The 19,216-nt window shown below is 43.6% G+C and overlaps 2 protein-coding genes across 2 annotated transcripts in view; one reads left to right on the forward strand and one right to left on the reverse strand.

The window, feature by feature from the left end:
• FBXW8 (F-box and WD repeat domain containing 8) overlaps window positions 1-1,235 on the forward strand; it is a 107,071-nt gene extending 105,836 nt beyond the window's left edge. Inside the window, exon 11 of the mRNA XM_051972865.1 lies at window positions 622-1,235. Within this exon, the coding sequence (XP_051828825.1) occupies window positions 622-766 (145 nt within the window). The 3' untranslated portion in view covers window positions 767-1,235. The remainder of the gene's footprint in view (window positions 1-621) is intronic.
• A 10,712-nt stretch (window positions 1,236-11,947) lies between these two features.
• TESC (tescalcin) overlaps window positions 11,948-19,216 on the reverse strand; it is a 61,716-nt gene continuing 54,447 nt past the window's right edge. Inside the window, exons 5-8 of the mRNA XM_051972871.1 lie at window positions 17,399-17,460; window positions 17,195-17,302; window positions 13,676-13,723; window positions 11,948-12,225 (exon numbers count right to left, since the gene is read on the reverse strand). Coding sequence (XP_051828831.1) covers window positions 12,148-12,225; window positions 13,676-13,723; window positions 17,195-17,302; window positions 17,399-17,460 — 296 coding nt within the window. The 3' untranslated portion in view covers window positions 11,948-12,147. The remainder of the gene's footprint in view (window positions 12,226-13,675; window positions 13,724-17,194; window positions 17,303-17,398; window positions 17,461-19,216) is intronic.

The raw sequence follows: 19,216 nt of genomic DNA on the forward strand, positions 1-19,216 counted from the left end.
TTGCTGATGAATTTGAATGGTTCAGGGGTAAGAAAGTTCGGAGGCCATTGTGGTACAGTGGAAGGGCCACTGATTTCAGCCATTGGGGTTCACATGTAGACTCTACCCCTTAGTAGCTAGAACAGGGGCTTAGCTTTGGTACCCAGAGAACATCTACTTGGTAGAGAGCATCACGTGAAAGTGACCCATTTGGGAACTGCAACCTGCCTGGAAGGCCAGGTACCAGAACAGAAGTACTTCCTTGACAGTAAGATCCTTAAAACTGCAGATGGGGGAAGAGTCTTTGTTTTAAAATTTTTATCCAACAAATTAATCCCTTGGCTGTTGTTCTCTGCCTTCATTCCTCAGTTTATAATGACACGGACACAAATACTCCTCATGTGACGTGTTCCTGAAGAAAATATGGCAAAGCAGTAGGCCAGGGGGAAAGGAAAGGCCTTGGATTTCTGTCCACTATCGATTCTCAGAGTCCTGGGTGTCAGAGGAATAACATTGGACAGAATCCTATTTCTAGATATTTATCTTTGTTACGAATAACATCTTTTTAAAATCATAGGATATTAATCATGTGTATCTCTCTTGGTAGTAATGCATTTTCCCCCTCACATCTGCTTTCTCCAGACACCGAGGAATCATCTATGCTTATGAGTTTTCCATGGACCAGTTGGCTCTTGAGAGCATCCTTCCGATTTGCCGCTCGTCCTATGATGAAGTGGCTGGCTACAACTATAACATTGGCCTGGCTGTCCCATACGATAACATATAGGGCACCTCTCTCCGTTGGAATGGAGAGGGCAGGAAGAATGTAGAGCCATTGCTCCTTGCTTAGAACCTGCAGAACCCCCCAGGCCCTGCCAAGCCAACTCCACCGGCATCTCAGCAATAAGTGCTCAGAGGACAAGGGAGGTGGCATGGGAGGGTCTCTCTTGAGCCAGCTCGGGCCCCGGCAATGACCTTAGAACACCAGAATAAAAGGCTGCCGAGGTGCCGGAAGAATTCAAGCTGAAGGTGTACATGGGTCCACAGACAAAGAAAACCGGGCCCTCGAAAAGAGCAGTTGATACACTGAATTTTGGATCTATTCCAGAGCATCCATTACTTTAGCCCTCTGTGTTATGTCTTCCAGCCTAAGCCAGCAGCTCTGGAAGGATCAGCTCCCCAAAACTGTTTTTCTCAGAATAAAGAATGTTCCACTGTAAAGACCTTTTCAAAACACTAAATCTGCTACTAAGCTATTTTGTGTATAAGATTAATTTTTCTTTGTAAATAAGCAGCCACGCAGTGAGTAACTTTGCTGTTTTGTTCAAGGAACAGCCTGGGTTTCCTGTCTTGTAATTTAGTCTTATAAATTCAGGATACTTTTTATCCTGAAAACAATCAGTTCTACCCCCTGAAGACCTTTTGGCTTTTCAGATGGAGAGAGGCAGACAGAGAGAATGAGAGGAGAGGCAGACAGGGAGGGAGAAAGTACGGGGAGGGAGAAATGGAGAGAGGCAGGCAGGAGAGCCAGCTGAGGCCCATTTCCCACTTCCCCGGCAGGCAGCTGCTCTTGCCCTCGTTCAGCCCTTTTTTTTTTTTTTTTTTTTTTTAAAGTTTACTCTGAGTTTACTTTCAACCCAAAGCTTCCATTAGTGTAACACCATGAAATATTGCAGTATTGGAGAAATATTAACTCTGTTAGTCATGGGTGGGTTCGATCCCCAGCTGACCTTCCTCTTAGAACGTTCGCCTCGCCACCATTTTTCTCCCATGCATTGTCTTAATGAGAACTGCAAATGAGTGATTGGGCCAAAGAGGGTGTCTGTTTTCAAAAAGCAGCCTCCCGTGGCCTTCTGCATTTCATCATTCACCCGGCTGTGCAGATGAGGAAGGCAGTCACTGACTTAAATGAAATTAGGCAGAATTAGTATTAAAATCAGGGGTTAGATAAGCATTTTACTAAAAATTTCAAATGAACCCCATTAAAAATGAGTTCCTCTATCAGCAACAGTACTATTAATGACTGACTACTGTTGAAATAATACAATTTTGCACCGGTTTTCATCTCTCTCGGACACAACTTCTTCCATTTGTTAAAAATCTATTGCAATTAGATGCCACTGACTTTGAGATGGAGTCCCAGATGAATAGCGCATCAGGCCAAAATCGTGCGCTTCAAACAGCCGACCTCTGCCAGGGTTGTCAAGTTATCCACTTTCCCAGCAGGGAAGGAGTCACTGCTCTTTGCTGACAACCACTGGCCTCCCCTCCTCCGTAATCCAGCATCCCGCCCGACCGCTTCGGGAAGCTGGGCTTCCCTTCCCTTTCCTCCCCTCCGTCTTCAGTCATTCTTCTCCTTGTATCTTTTATTCACCTTTGGGCAACTTCTCACGCGTGAGCGTCGGCAGGCAGTACCCCGGTTCCTCATGTTTAGCCCTACTCTATAAATCTTAATTCTGATGAGCTCAGCTCTTTCCAATTCTGGCTACTAAAAACCTCAAGCAGTTTTGCTCATTAAAACTTAATTTTTCATGGCTGTCCTTCAGCTCGTAATGGAAAGATTATGCCACATGCAGAATTTAGTTATGGAAGGCTATAAACACAGGCACCCTCTAAGGGAGGATTTAGCAGGGCTAATGCGATACAGGTTATAGTGGGGGGGCAGGCATTTGTTTCTTAAGCAATGACATTAAAGCCCTGACCCTGGGGTCACACCTACCATTTACTATCTTTGTGTTGTTGGGCAAATCACTTGGCTCCTCTGTGCCTTGGTTTCCTTTTCTGTCAAATAGACCATTTGGAATGATTTCCAAGATCCATGGCAGCTCTTATTGTGTGATCCTGTTATCTCGATGGTCCCTTGCACAAATAAGTTCTATGAATGACTTTCAGAAGATCTCTGACTAAGAGAAGAATCTGGTTATCACTTGGGATGGAAATACTTGGCCTTCCTGGAAAGGCAAACCTGAGAGGCTGTCCGTTGGCCCACGTTTGGAGGCCATCTTTTGTGTTAACAGATTGAAAACTGCCTCTGTTGTGGGGTCCAAAAGCTTTTCAATCCAGCCTGATTGGCTATGCCTTCGGCCTTCTGAGTTTCTCCCTTGTCACAGCCATACGTCCAGAGCTTCACTGCAGCCGGAGAGGGGCAGGTGAAGGGCCTCAGATGGGAAGAGCCAGCCCCACCACAGGCTGCCTTGACCCAGCTTCTGCTGTCAGAATCCTGGTGCGCTCTGCACCAGGATCCTGTTTTAAATTCAAGGTGGCTAAAATCCTTTTGTGTCACTCAGTGGACTCACCTTCTCTTTTATTAACTCTCTTTCCAAGAGCAACTGTCCAGAAAGTTTTAATGGTCCCTGCTCTCATTCAATGCCATACTATTTTTGCTTTAGAAGCAAAGACCTATTCTGGCAGGATCAATCCCCATATCCATGGTGCCCTTTCCCGTGCCAGAAAGGCCGCTGACCTACCCATTCTGTAGGAGATGGCAGCTTGAACCCTCTGCCACAGCTCTCTCTGGTTCATCTGCTTAAGAGAAGGCACCACCCATTTTACAGATGAAGAAACAGGCCCAGAAGCCAATCAACTTGCTCAGGTCTCTCAGCATTAAATGATAGCCAGGGTTTAAACTTGGGCCATCTGATTCAAAGTACTAGCACTTTCCACTGTATCTATGCAATGAACCTGAGGCTAGACAAACTAGCCGAGGTGACCCCAGCAGTAAGGCTGAGAGCTGCTGCTCCAGCCCACACCATCCAGACTCCCCGACACAGTGTGTTTCCTTCCATTCAGCTCTCAGTCACTCTCATGTCCATTATTATCGCTCTCTCGCTTAACAAGCTAAAGTTCTCAGGAGCCGGGCCCCGGCCCGAGCCCCATCCTCCAGCGTTCATTTGACCTGATGCCGCACCCCAGCCAGCATCCCTGGTAGCTTCTTAAAAGGGCATATTGGGAACCGAGGAGAGAAAGGTAGGGACTGATGCTTAGGGAAGCTGCCGGGGAGAGATGCTGATTCTTTCCCACTCCACTGTTTTCTCCTTCCAAGGTCACTGAGTGGGAGGACAGCCTGGGAGGCAGGTGTTTTGCAAAACCCTTGCCAAAGCAACTTGTATTTTTAACTCCCCCAAAGCCTAGTTAAGTCACATTGTGCTGTTCCCAGCACTGCGGATGGGGGGGTTGGGGGGAGTGGAGAGGATGCATTCTCATTCGCCCTTATTAACTGTAGTGCAGGTAAGATTGATTTAGCTGTGGAAAGAGAAGGGTCAAGTCAGAAGCAGACCTGCCTTTCTATTGTGGAGGGATAAAAGGATCTCCTGAATTCTGACCTGGTCCAGAAAAATAGAAGTGTTTTGTTAAAGGCTAGCAGTCGTTCTTTTCTTAAAGGACAACCAATAGTCCGGACCCCAAATCGCTGGTTTTGCTTCATTATAACATCAATTTATTTATAATTTATTCTCTAAAGTAACTGTAGACTTAGCCTAAGTTCCTCCTCTTTTAAACACAGAAAATTAATTTGTTTCAGATTGTTGGATTCCTTTTTAAGTTTCCTCTTTTCAGTAATGTGGCAAATTGCTGCTGCTGCTGCTGCTGCTGCTGCTACTACTACTACTACTACTACTTCTACTACTACTACTACTACTACTTTTACTACTACTGCCAATAATAATTTATACCATGCTTCAAAGTTTGCAAATTTGTTTAACTCCATTATCTCATTTGAGCCACATCCCTGTGGAATTAAATACCTATAAATACAATAAATATTTAATAGGTATAGGTATTATTATCATTCCCATTTTACAGAAGAGGAAAGTGGCTCAGACAGAAAATGATCTGCCCAGGATCGCATAGCTAATATCAGCAGTAGCATTTATTTCTTTTCTTTTTTTACTTTTAATTTTCAGTTTCAAATTCTCTCCCTCCCTCCAGTCCTTTCCCCACCCATTAAAAAGACAAGCAATATGATATCAGTTATGCATGCAAAATATTTCCACATTAGCCATGTTGCCAAAAAAAAAAAAAAAAAAAAAAAAAGGAAAAATAAATGTGCTTCAGTTTGTATTCAGATTCTTTCAGTTCTCTCTCTGAACAGCAGAGTTGTCATGGATCATTTTATCATCAGAGTAGCTAAGTCTTTCAGTGTTGATTATTGTTATAATGTTGCTTTTATTGTGTACAGTGTTCTGATTGTGCTCAGAGTAATTAAGTCTTTCAGGGTTGATTATTGTTACAATATTTCTATTACATGTACAATGTTCTGGTTTTGCTCAGACTAGTTGTCTTTCAGGGTTGATTATTGTTACAATGTTGCTATTACTATATATATAATGTTCTGGTGCTCAAAGTAAAGTCTTTAAGGGTTGATTGTTACAGTGTTGCTGTTAGTATGTACAATGATCTGGTTCTACTCAGTAAAGTCTTTCACTGATTGTTGTTGCAATGTTGCTATTACTATGTACAATGTTCTGGTTCTGTTCATTACAATGTTGCTATTACTCTGTACAATGTTTTGGTTCTGCTCACTTCATTTTGCATCAGTTTATAGAAGTCTCAGGTTTTTCTGAAACCATCCTGCTCATTGTTTCTTGTAGCACACTCACATTCTATCACAATCATATATCATAGTTCAACCATTCTCCAATTTTCCTGTTTCCAATTTCTTGCCACCACAAAAAGAACTGCTATACTTGTTTTTCTACATGTGGATCTTTTTTCTTTTAGTTTTCTCTTTGGGGTACAGACCTTGTAATGGTGGTATTAGTGGGTCAAAGGATATGCACAGTTTCATAGATTTGGCTTTAATTCACTTTTTTTTTTCCAGTGACTGGACTAGTTCACAACTCCATCAACAGAGAATTAGTGTCCCTATTTTTCCATGTTCCCTCCAGCATTTGCCACTTTTTTTCTGTCATACTAACCAATCTGATAGGTATGAAGTGGTACTTCCAGAGTTATTTTAATTAGAATTTCTGTAATCAATAGTGATTTAAAGCATTTTTTCATATGACTATAGATAACTTTGATTTCTTCTGAAAGCTGACTGTTCATATCTCTTGACCATTTATCAACTGGACAATGGATTCTTTTTATAAATTTGGCTCAGTTCCCTATATTTTGGGAAAACAAGACCTTTATCAGAAAAACTTGCGGTAAAAAATTTTCCTAGTTGCCTGCTTCTAGTTTATGTAAAACTTGTTTAATGTTGAACTTGGTTCTTTTCAGTGAGGTGATTCAAGGCAATTCCAATAGAATTGGATGTAAAGTGCCATCTACATCTAGAGAGAGAACTATGAAGACTGAAAGTGGATCAGAGAACAGTATTTTCACCTTGTTGTTGTTTGCTTGGGTTTTTTCTTTCTTATGTTTTTCCCCTTTTGATCCGATTTTTCTCACGCAGCATGACAAATGTGGAAACGTGTTTAGAAAAATTGCACATGTTTAACCTATATTGGGTTTCTTGCTGTCTAGGGGAGGGAGGAGGGAGGGAAAGAGGAAGAACAATTTGGAACAAAAGGTGTTGCAAAGGTGAATGTTGAAAATTATCTTTGCATGTATTTGGAAAAAATAAAGTACTATTTTAAAAAGAAGAACTTGCTTAATGTAATGTAATCAAAATTATGTATTTTACCTCTCCTGATGTTCTGTCTCTTGTTTAATCATAAATTCTTCCTTTGCCCATAGATTTCCCCCCATATTCCTCCAATTTCCCTTTGATATCACTCATTATGTCTAAATGAAGAACCCATTTTGGTATGTCGAGTGAGATGTTGGTCCATGCCTTATTTCTGCCAGAATACTTTCCAGATCTCTAGCAGTTTTCTCAGGTAATGAGTTCTTGCCCCAGTTGCTTGGGACTATGCGTTGATTAAACACTAGGTTACTGTGTCCATTTATTGTGGTGTATTTTGTACCTAATCTCTTCCATTGATTGACCACTCTCTTTCTGGCCAATAACAGATTGTTTTGATGACTATGGCTTTACAACAGAGTTTGAGACCTGATACTTAGAGGCTGCCTTCATGTTTTTAAGTATAGGATTTTTATCCAACTCCTCCAGACTCAAAAAATCTAGTGCTTACTATTATTATATCAGGCTTCCACTTCTAAAGGTATAGAAATAAACGTATTGTTTCCAACAACCTCCAAGCAGGTGAGGGAAAAGGACTGGAGGGGGCTGGAAGGTAGAAATATGACCTCAACTGGACAGCTACCATATATCCACATTTTTGCCCACTGCCTTCCTCACTTGTGAGCTCTGGAAGGAGTGCTCAGGTTCTTTCCATTATTTAATCTAACTTTTTGCTTTTGTCTTATTTCCTTTTAGTGACTATGTCTCGGCGTCCTGTGTATTAGATAGGAAATGACTAAAAACAAATGTCAGGTCTATCTTTTGGCTTGCTGCGTTTTTCAAAATGAGTGTAACATCTGCCATCTTTCAGTTCCATTCCCTGGATTTGATCATCCTGCTAGCCTCAGTTTCTGTGCTATAAGTCCAACATTCCCCCGTGCTCATCAAGGCCTTTCAGCTAATGAAGCACCAATAGGGAGAGCGTCGTTAACAAAATCATTCAGAAGCGCCTTTTTAGCCTAGAATGCACAGACTGGACAACAGATGGTCGAAGCCTTTCTGAAAGCGGTACCTGGAGTGATGACCTATAGCTTATTTATTAATCAAAATACAGCAGCACAAGTACACTATGGGGAACCCTCACCAAAATTAACCTCCCCTATTTGGTAGCCGATTTGCCCACAAACTAATAGGCAGCTCTAATGATTTCCCAAGTCATCCAAATGATCAGAAAGAGAATTCCATACAAATAACTCACCAGGAGGAAAGGAAAAGAACACAAGAAAATTTCATAGCACATGTTCCAGTGAACATTTCCTCTGGCCAATGTGAACACACCCTCTGGGTTCTGGTCATTTGGTGATTCTGTAAATTCTATCTTGTGTCGAGCACATGGCAAATTCTGGATGAATCAATCTTATCTTAATTAGCCATGCAAATGACCGTGGGCCAAGGGCTCCAGAGAGCTTAGGCTGTATGGGTCAGGAGGGGAACTTATGACCTATGTAGCATCTCTTTAATTCTAGCTGGGAAGGGGAAGGGTGGGTGGGAAGCAAAGCAAACCTCAAGCCAGGAAAATACTAACTCAATCAAAAGGGTGGACCCAAGGAGGATATAGGCCATAGTTAACTGTATGGCATCAGTGCAGAGCTGGGGCTGCTCCAGGGAATTCCTCCATTAGTGATTAGGAAGCCAGGGTGGTTTGGGGGAAAAAAATTCAAAGGCAGCCCTAGGGATGATGGGCGTTTCTTAGCAGCTTCTGCTCTCTGGGAAACTCTTCTTTCCTGGCTAATCCTACCTTCTTCTATTTTTTATGGTTTCCCCCTACAAATTAGGGACTGAAATAAATTTGATAGGCAATAATGGAGATCACCCTGGTGGCCTCTCAACAAGATGGTCTGGTCTGGATGGACAAAAGCTACATACATTTTAACATATACATTAACACATTTAACATGTATGGGACTACCTGCCATCTAGAGTAGGAGGTGGAGGGAAGGAGGGGAAAAATTGGAACAGAAGTGATTGCAAGGGTCAATGTTGAAAAATTACCCATGCATATGTTCTGTCAATAAAAAGCTACAATAAAAAAAGAGTTATATATATATATATATTAAAAAGGGGTTCACATTTTTAAGTTGGTTTTATTGAGTCTGTGAAGACTGCCTCGGAAAGTTACTGGCCGCCAGACCATGGACGAGCCAATTAACACCTCAGTTTCCTGATCTTCAAAATGGAGAGAAAAACATGTGAATATCTACTGGGTGGTTGTGATGAAAGTGCTTTACAAACCTTAAGGTGCTGAGTAGGAATTTCAAATCACCTATCATCATCACACTAAGTTTTTTTTTTTGATGTATTTTATTTTTATCCATTTTTTATTAGCTATATGTTTTTTAATTTCCAAATTTATTTTATTTGAAGAAATAAGCAAAAAAGAAAAACAGAAAAGTAATACAAAACAAAAGAGAACATTGTCACGTGCCCAGCAGAACATCAGGGAGGATTCAAAATATATAACAAATATCAATTTAAGAATGTATATTATTGGACTACCTGCCAGCTAAGGGAGGGAGTGGGGGGAAGGAGGGGAAAATTTGCAACAAAAGGTTTTGCAAGGGTCAATGTTGGAAAAATTACCCATGCATATGCTTTATAAATAAAAAAGCTTTAATAAAAAAATTTTAAAATTAAAAAAAGTATATTAGTAGAAGAAATTATATTCATGAATGTCCATCTTTTACTTCCTTGTAAATTGTTCTTTTGTTCTTTGTTGTGCACTTTATTTACTTTATTCTTTTTTCCCCACTTTCACTTTCCCCCCAGAAGACCATATTTAAAAAAGGATCTATTTCCATATACATATATAGATACATACACACACACACATAGAAACACAAATCTCCTTTTAACTCCTCTCCACCCCCAAGCAAGCTACAGTTAAGAAAAGATGATTATGTATACGTGTGTGTATGTATGTATATATATATGTATATGTATGTATACACCTACATACAATATATTCCACAAAATGATAGGGGAGATGAAAGCCTCTGTGGTTCCTGCTGAGGCTCCAGCCACACCCAGCTCACCTGAGGGGTCCCTCTATGAAGTTTCTGTGGAGCTAGTCCAGAGGTGTTTGCACTTCCGGTTAATCCAGGCCTGGGTCTTTCTTCAGATCTTCTGGCATTGCTTCAGGCCCCTGTTCTGCCCCACTGGATTTTTCACCAATCTGTGTTCACCCTGAGGTGCAAATTTGTTCTATTTATGGAGGCAATCTGGAGAGTTTGAAATTTACCCACTTACTCTGCCATCTTCCCAGAATCCCCTAACACTAACAGGCTCTTAAAAGGAGAGAATGGGGATGTCACAGAGCTTCCCAGCAGTTTTGGGACACCTGGGATGAAGCAGGCTCAGTCAAGATTTAATACAGGTGCTGCTCAGCCCCTGTCCAATATGAAAACAAGTATCCCAGCCCCATTTCCGAGGCCTGGAACATTATCTTGAACTTTGTTAGTGATGCCATAATAGAACCCCCCCCCTTTTTTTTTTAAATGTAGCTCTTATCCATCCAGACCAGACCATCTTGTTGAGAGGCCACCAGGGTCCTAGCTGATTCTCCATTACTACCTATCAACTTTATTTCAATACCTAATTTATATGATTATATATATAAATATAATAGTTCTGAGTGTGAGTGATTGAGCTGTAGAAAAAAATCTCCAGAGGAGTTTTTTTAAAATGGGATGTTTCTGTGAGGTTGAGCAAAGACATGGTCTAGTGAGCTTTAGAAAGAAGCTGGGTGGTACACAGTGGACAGGCTTTGGAGTCTAAAAGGCTTGAGTTCAAATCCTGCCTGAGATGTTTACTAGCTACATGACCCTGAACAAGTCACTTAATCTCTGCCTCAGTTTCCTCATCTGTAAAATGTGGATAAAAACAGCACAATTGTGAGTGCAATTATATTTGTAAAGTACATTTTTTTTCCAGTCATTTTTCAGTTGTGTGCAACTCTTTGTGACCCCATTTGAGGTTTTTTGGTGAAGATACAAGAGTGATTTGCTATTTCCTTCTCCAGTTCATTTTGCAGGTAAGGAAACTGCAGGGATTGAGGGTTAAATGACCTACCCAGAGTCACACAGCCAGGAAGTATTTGAGGCTGGATTTGAGTCTTCCTGACTCTGAACTGTATGGTCCAGCCAGGCTGGCTTACCCTAAATGCACGGCCTGCGTGACTCTAACCCTATCCCTAATGCCTAAGTCTTAATACTGCACAATTAGTGCTGAAGGGATGGAAAATTAACGCGTTCATCAGATTGTAAGCTCCTTGAAGACAGGGACGGTCTCTTGCCTCTTATTGCAACCCTAGCCCTTAGCATAGTGTCTGGCATACAGTAGGCACTTAATAAATGTCGATTGATTGATTATGTCACCTGGTAGGTGAGAATAGGAGGCCTAGTAAATACCTACTGGATCACCTGTGGAAAGGGGAATCCATTCCCCTGGAATAAGCTCAGATCTTTTTGGATTCCTAAACTGATTCTCTTGAAGAGCATCTGAGCAGGAGGAACAGAGGAATTCAGCCTACTCAGAACTCTGGGCTGCTCCTGGACTTGGGAGAGGCCTCGGGGACCCAGTGGACACCAGGGGCCGGGGCGATGGAGAGCAGCTCCCAGCCTTATTCAGAGGAGGTCTCACTATTTACCCAACCCCAAAGAGAAAAGAGAACTGGGGTTGTCCCGAACCCCGGGAAGCAGCAAGATTGAGTAAAATGAAATTTATGAGGGATACACAAAATAATCTCATACCTGGATTCAAATGTGTCCTGGGGAGCAGTCTAGGCTTAAATCTTCTAGGATGTTATTTGTTCAATCATATCTAGCTCTTTCTGACTCCCTGTGGGGCTTTCTTGGCAACATTCTGGTATGGTTTGGTCATTTACTTTTCCAGTCGAATAAGGCAAACGGGGTTAAGTGACTTGTGCGGGGTCCTACTGCTACTGAGTATCTGAGGCTGGATTTGAATTCTGGTGTCCCTCTTTGTCTCTACTGAGACAAAGCACTTTGTCTACTGAGCCACCAGCTGCCTCCCTTCCTTACTATTTAGTTAAAGTGATTGTGTAAACCACAAGGGATTGTGGGCTCCTACTTGAAATCTTCCTTGAGGAGGTGCAGTTTTCCTTTCCTCAAGGAGCTGGAGTATAACCCCACTTTGCTTGTTTTGTCAGATTGGAGAAAAACAGCCCTTTAGCCAATGTCTTGTTGGCCTTAATGTTGCCCGAGAGCTGGCAGGACCCTTTCGGAGAGAGGTACGGCCCAGCGGAGTGCCACTAAACGGCCCCCAAGAACCCTTCCAGCTCTGAGATGATCGGATAGTTCTGCGGACACACACACCAAGGCCATGTTCATTAATAAAACCTAATTTATTGGAGGTAAAAAGTCAGTGAGATCTCCCACGCCGTCCGTTCGGTTTAGGAAGCACGTGAGTGGGATGATTGTAGACATGTCAGTAGCAAAAGAGCCACGGCCCTGCTGCTCACGGCCATGGCCGACATCTCCGGCCTCTGCGGAGCGCTGCTCCCGGGCCCGCGGAGGAGGCCGAGGTCAATGGCACAGGGCGATGGTCTCCATGTTGAGGAAGCGGACGTGCATCTTGGTCTCTATGTCAATCCCCTGCCAGATCTGGAATGGGAGGAGAGTCACCATTAAAGGGAGCTTGCCAGGCCCGATGGGGAGAAGCCGGTCCATTCCCACGGCCATCTCTCTCCCCGCTGCCCCTCGGCCAGGCCCGAAAAGCTCTGAGCACGTGCAGACGCGTCCATGGAGATCAGTCACTTCTGTCTGTACCGTGAGTGGGAACTGGGGAGCAGAGGGCAGAAGCCCAGTCAATTTTCAAGGGGTTCATTTAGCCCTGCTTCAGGTTCCCTTCTAGCCTAAAGACATCTGAGGTGGGCAGGGGGCGCCGGGCTTAGGGCCGGGAAGCCCCGAGTTCAGTCTGGTCCAGCTGTGTGACACTGGGCCAGTCACTTTGCCTTTACCTACCTCAGTTTGCTCACCTGTAAACTGGGATGATACTGCTAGCTGCTAGCACCTACTTCCTAGAGTTGTTGTGAGGACCAAGTGAGATAAGATTTATAAAGCCAGGATTTGGGGTGGGCCTGGTGCTTACTAAGTGCTGGCCTCCGGCCTCCCTCCTCTGGATGAGCAGCTCCCTGAGGCCCATTATTGAGGAGCAAGTGGAGGCTCTGGGGTCAGGGCTCTGTGGTGAGTGATTAATGAGCACAGCTCCTCTGCTCCCCGCACCACCACAAACACTTTCATAACGACTAGCTTTACCCAGCATCTGGCGGGGGAAAGACTGTTCTGTTTTTACAGAGCAAGACATCGAGGCCCCAGAAAGGCTAGAGAAAACCACCATGAGGCCAGGCTAGAACCTCAAGCAAGATGAATTCTAATCAACAATTCTGGCCTTTAAACTCTGTCTCTCTCCCTTTCTCCCCTCCTTCTTTGTCCCTCTTCTTCCTCTGTTTCTCTCTGTCTCTATCTCTGTTTCTCTTCCTTCCTCCTCCATCTCTCTTCTCATTTCTCTCCTTCATTCTGTCTGTCTCCTTTCTCTTCCTGCCTCCATTTCCGTCTCTCTCTTCTCCTTATTTCTCTCTCATTCTGTGTCTCTCTCTCCCTGTCTCCTTTTCCATCTCTCTCTTCTCTCTTGTTTCTCTCCCTCATTCTGTCTCTTCTATCTCTCCTTCTCTTCCTAAACTTTATCTCCCCCCTCTCTCTGCCTTCATCCCCTTCAGATCTTTTCTGGTTCCCTTTTCTCCCATTGGACCCCAACCAGAAGGACTGAGAATGCCCGCGTGAATGAAGTGCAGACAGCTGCTGAGCATTCTGAAGTGAGAACTTTCAGCCTAAGTGAGCTCTTCTCCTTCCGTGTGGGACCTGGTGCCAGGGGCAGCCAGAAATGGGGAGCCCTTACAGCCTCACAGGACCCAGGGCTTTGGTGTGTCCCTCCCACAGCACAATCATCCCTCAAGGCAGAGAGCACCAGCTCGGGTGAGGAACGTCATTCCTAACTTCTTTCCAGCCCTCACACTCCCAGAAGGTGGGCCTCCTTTGTTCTGGTAGCACCCACCTTTAGGAAGTCATCAAAGGTGATTCCCTCGTACACTTGATCCGGTTGCTAGGGATGAAGTAAACAAAAAGTGAGCAGAGACTAGGGAGAGAGAGGGACAAAAGTGCTGGTCCAGAACCAGCCCAGGCTATTCCTCCATCCTTCATAGTAAGAATTTGGGGGTTCAGAAGGCCAAAGGTCCACAAGGTTCCTTCTCCACCACCAGACTCCAAGAAAACAAGGCTGGGCCTCTGCTGGGGGAAGAACTGATGAGGAGAAGGGGGACGAAAGGGGCTTAATTGGAGATGGGGGTCTGGCTAATGGTGAGCCAGCAGAGAGATTTTACCAGCCTGAGGAGCCCTTTGTGTGTGGGGGGATTCACATGTATGTATGTGTGTACATGCACATGTCACATACATATATGTAGTCACTTCACCCTGCTTGCCTCAGTTTCCTCATCTGTAAAATGAGCTGGAGAAGGAAATGGCAAACCAGTCCTAATATCTTTGCCAAGAAAATTCCAAAATGGGGGTCACAAAATGACTAAACAACAAATGTGCACATGCATTTGTGCGTATACGTGTACATTTATGTTTGGTGTACATGGCTGCATTGGTGTGGAAATATGTGTGTGTTGCTTTATCTATCTATATGTACGTGCATTTGTATATGTCTCCATCATAATGTGTGTGTGGTGTTTGTGTATGTGTGTTTGTGTCTGAGTACATTTGTGTATGTATGTGTGCATTTGTGTGTGTGTTTGTGTGTGTGTGTGTGTGTGTTCATACACAGCTTTGGGGAGGAGAAGCTCTGGGTCCAAAGTTCCATTCCTGGGGTGCTTCTGGGCTAGCCCATCACTTTAGCTGTTGAAGGTTATCCAGGGCTCCGGGGTTGACCTTTCTCACGTGTCTACAACTGAGCAGGTGTCCAGGATGGAATCTCCTTGACTGCAAGGCCAGCCTGTCCGTTAAGATTCAGAACATCCCGCTCTGGAAGAATTCTGTCCAAGAGGTGCTCCCGAGCTTCGTCTCTCCCAGGTTCTTGCCCTGTAGTCTCATGAACCTACTGTGTATTGCATTTACATAAAATACTTGAACACACATAGCCATACATACTCACATGTTAAGTAAAGGTAACGTATCTCTCATGGAAATCTTTTCTGTTGCATTTGCCTCCCAAGTTTTGCAGGCTTGTGCTTACCAAACTTGTTGGAGCATTATGCAGATGTGGATGCGTGTAGATGCTTCCATGGGGACCATGATTTTATTGTCATGTCAACTTCCTTTTGTGTTGGATTTCCCCTCCACCTCTTCCTTTGGAATATAAACTCCTCAGGGGCAGGAACAGCTTTCATTTTGCTTCTATTTGCATTTCAGCATTTAGAAATAAAGTAAATGCTTGTTGCCAATCTGCGGGTCCATTCTAGCACGGATAATCCCTCCACCAAGGCAGATTACAATGGCATTCGTGGACCATCTGAGGGACTGTGACCAAAATAACCATTACTGTGAGTCAACTTGGGTTGAGCCTCCCTGAGAGAAACTACAGTCGTTCTTAGACAAAAGATCTGTAGGGACCTTACAGGGCAGCCTGGGCCTGAATATGGATTTTTCTAACACATCCCAGCCTTTGCTTGAAAACCTTCCATGAAGGAGACCTCATTGCATTCTGGGATAGAATGCATCATCATTAGGAAGTTTGCATCATGCCTAAATCTGCTTCTGTCATTTCCACCCATCGTTCTCACTCGCACTCTCTGGGGGTCTCTTCCCTAGAAGATACTAGAAGAAGATACTTCCCTTCAGATACTGGAAGAAAGCTTCCATTTCCCCCTAAGTCTTCCCTTCTCCATGTCCTCTTCCTTACGCAGAATCTCAAATCACATGGTCTTGACAAGACATCGTGTCCTGGTTGGTCCCTTCTGGTTGTGATGCAGGTTCTCAAGGTCCCTTAAAATATGACTCTCCCCCCAAGCAGATGAGCACAATACTCTGACCAGGACTAAGGGGGTCCTGAATGGGACTATCATTTCTCTCATCTTGGCTGCTAGCCCTCTCTTAAACCAACCCAAGCTACCAAGGCTACCACGTCACACTGTTGACACCTGCTGGGTCTGTAATCATCAAAAGATCCCCAATATTTTTCAAAGGAGCTTCCAACCACGTTTTCTTCCATCTTGTAATTTTGAAGTTGATTCTTTCTGACCCTGAGAATAAGACTACAGATATTTATGCCTTCAATTTCACCATCTTAATTACGGGCCATTTTTATAGCCCCTTGAGATGTCTTTGATTACTGTCACACGAAGCATTAGCGGAGCCTTCCTGCTTTGTGTCATCTGCAGTTTTGATAAACATGTCTTCTATGTCTTCATCTCAGCCACTGATAAGACGATTGAATGGGAAAAGGTTAAGGACAGCTCTTTGGAGCATTCTTCTAGAGACCTTCCAAAGGATAGCTAATCATTAAGGAACAACCACAATGGCAGCTACCGGGTACATAGGGCTTTAAAGTCTACCAAGCACTTTACAAATGTTATTTCATTTGATCCTCACAACAATCCTAGCAAGCAGGTGCTATTTTTAGCTCCATTTTACAGATTAAGAAACTGAGGCAAACAAGTCAAATGGCTTCCCCAGAGTAACAGTTTATGACTAGTCCAGCCTCTATCCATTGGGTCACTTAGCTGCCTACTATATTTTGGGTCTAGCCATTCCATAAGTTTTGAATTTGCCTAATGGTTGTGAACTAACCAACATCTCTTCAGATGTACAGCCCATCGCCGGCCCCACATCTGAAGCCTTTCCAAGCTCGGCGAGGGCCTGCCAAAGCTTTTGACTACAGGGTCGCCATGCCATGATGAGACTTTGGAGGGAATGACTTTAGCAAAAATGGAGCAATATTGGGAAAATGCACAGAACACACACATACATATACACACACATACACACACACCCCCGATCCAGCAGCTACTAAAATGTGTCTGTGGATTTTATGTTGCTCAGCAGCTGCCAACAATTTTACTATGGGAAATTAAGAATGCTGTCGCCAATTGAAACTGAAGTAGGATTGGGAGTAATTTAAGGAGGGAAAGTATAATTAAATCAAATGGGAGTTTGGCCCAGTATGGAAGCAAGCCGGGCCTCCCAGGCCCTCGTGACCAGTGCCGTGGGCCTCTGTGCTGCTGTAGTTTAATTTGCTGAATGGACCAGATTTCCACCTAGCCAGAAGCCTCCCTCAGGACCCAAAGACCGGCTGAAAAAGACGAGTAAATAAAATGACCCGAAGCCTCCATCTCCAGGGACAGTCCCAGCGCCTGAGCTCACACGGCTACAGCTGGCAGTCTGTCTCTCGGTAATATCATTAGGGGACACACGAGCTTTTCATCAGCTGAAACACCTCTCTGCTCCACTTGGGATGCCACAGGGAAGACAGACCAAGCTACCAATGTGAAGAGCTCACCTTTTACCCCGTTAAGGAACAGATAAAGTCCTTGAGAAGCACAACCAAGGAAGGCTTGGCTAGTCTTCCAGTACTCACCATTTGACCCACACAGACACTGGCAGCCTCCATCATGGCTCCATCAGCAATGGATCTGGCTGACTCCTTTTCAATGTGGGGGTTTCCAGAAAGCAATTCCTCTACCACCTACCAAGGCAGAGACAGATTCGAGTGATGTCTGAGTCAGTGTGCAGAGGTCTCCTGGAAGGCAAGGGGAGGGCCAAGATGGGGACCATACTTTACATTTCGATATTCTTCCAAGGTGATCCGTCCATCACTGTCAGAGTCGTACATGTGAAACAGAACTAGAGGAGGAAGAAGATGGGAAGGAGAGAGAGGGAGAAAGAGAGAGAGAGAATATGAGAACGGAAGATAAGAAAAGAGAAAAGAGAGAAAAAAGAAAGAGGGGGAGGGAGAAACGAGAAGAAGGAGAGGGGAGAGAGAGAGAGAGAGCAAAAGAGAGAGAGAGAGAGAGAGAGAGAGAGAGAGAGAGAGAGAGAGAGAGAGAGAGAGAGAATGAGAATCAATCATGTTAAAACTTCTTGCCGAGATATGAAAATAATACTCTTGGTTACTGGGCTAGCTCCCAGAGCATCAGGTCTTCCATCATATACAGAAGAAGCCAGAAGGAGCTATGTCCCCATTGACTATTGAATTAGAAGCTTTTCCTTCTCTCCCTTCTCTTCTGAAATCAACCCAAGAAAGAGATAACCAAAAAGCTGAATCAACAAGTTAAAACTCACTCTAGAAATGGATCATAGTATGCTTTGTATGGCCTCTAGATTATTTGCATTGTAATCTATACATTATAAATATTTGTCAAAGAGGATGGCTTGGGGTGGCCTTAATTCTTTCACCTCCACCTGCCTAACTCCTCTGTGGCTAACTGTCATCCCACAAGGCAGATCCTTCCATTTGATTATTAGATCATTCTTCTGTAGGTGGAGGCAAAGTCAGTCTTGTTACATTCACTTATTCTGGCCTCTGGAATTATATTTGTTGTTGCTGGCAACAGACACTGAAGAGGTTTACTATTTCCTTCTCCATTTTATTTGACATATGGGAAAACTGAGGCACAAACAGGGTGAAGTGATTTGCCCAGGGTCACATAGTTAATAAGTATCTGAGGTTGGATTTGAACTCAGGTCCTCCTGATTTCAGAACTGATGCAGCTATCCAATGAGTCATCTAGCTACCCCTGGAATTATATAGAATAAATTAATCTAATCTTATTACAGAATCATAAAAATTTGTTAGTGGGGAGTGATCTGATCTTATTTTTACTTGATGCACATAAATCCTGTCTATAATATCCCCAGTAAGCGATTGCTCTACTTCTGCTTCTACTTCTACTGATGGGGAAATCTTTATCTCATGAGGCAACATATTCCATTTTTGAACAGCTAATCTTTAAGGAGGTCACCCCATTTGACCAAAATTGCTTCCCTATAATGGCCATCCTTTGGTCCTAATTCTGCCCTCTGGGGCCGAGCAGAGTAAGTCTAATTTCACAGTTGAAGGCAGCAATGAAAGCAATGTGGTTTAGAGAAAGCAGCACCAACTCTGGATTCAGGAACCTTGGGTTCAAATCCCATCGCTCGCAATTACCGTCTTAGATGATTTTAAGTCATAATCTCTCTGTCCTTCATTTCCTTATCTGTAAAATGGGAAGATGGACCTAGTTGGCCTGTTAGGTCTGTTCCAGCTCTAGAACTGATGTTCTCAGTTCCATATGCTAGGCTTTTATGACCCCATCACCATCTTCTGGTGTCTGTTTTTCATATGTCCTCATTTGTCAACATCCTTCTTAAAAGATGACATCCAGCACAGAACACGGTGCTCCCGTGGGTTCCGATAGTCCGATACACGGTGGGACTATTACTGCCCTTTATTCTGGGCATGGAGTTTTAATCATGCAGCCTGATACTGAAATAGCTTTTTGGCAGCTTTATATGTTGATTTAAAAAAAAAAAAATATGGCGAGGCAATTGGGATTAAGTTGCCCAGTAACCCACACAGTTAACTAAATGTCAAATGACTGAGAACAGATTTGAATTCAGG

Source organism: Antechinus flavipes, chromosome 1 (genome assembly GCF_016432865.1).
Source record: "Antechinus flavipes isolate AdamAnt ecotype Samford, QLD, Australia chromosome 1, AdamAnt_v2, whole genome shotgun sequence".
In the NCBI taxonomy this organism is placed as follows: domain Eukaryota; kingdom Metazoa; phylum Chordata; class Mammalia; order Dasyuromorphia; family Dasyuridae; genus Antechinus; species Antechinus flavipes.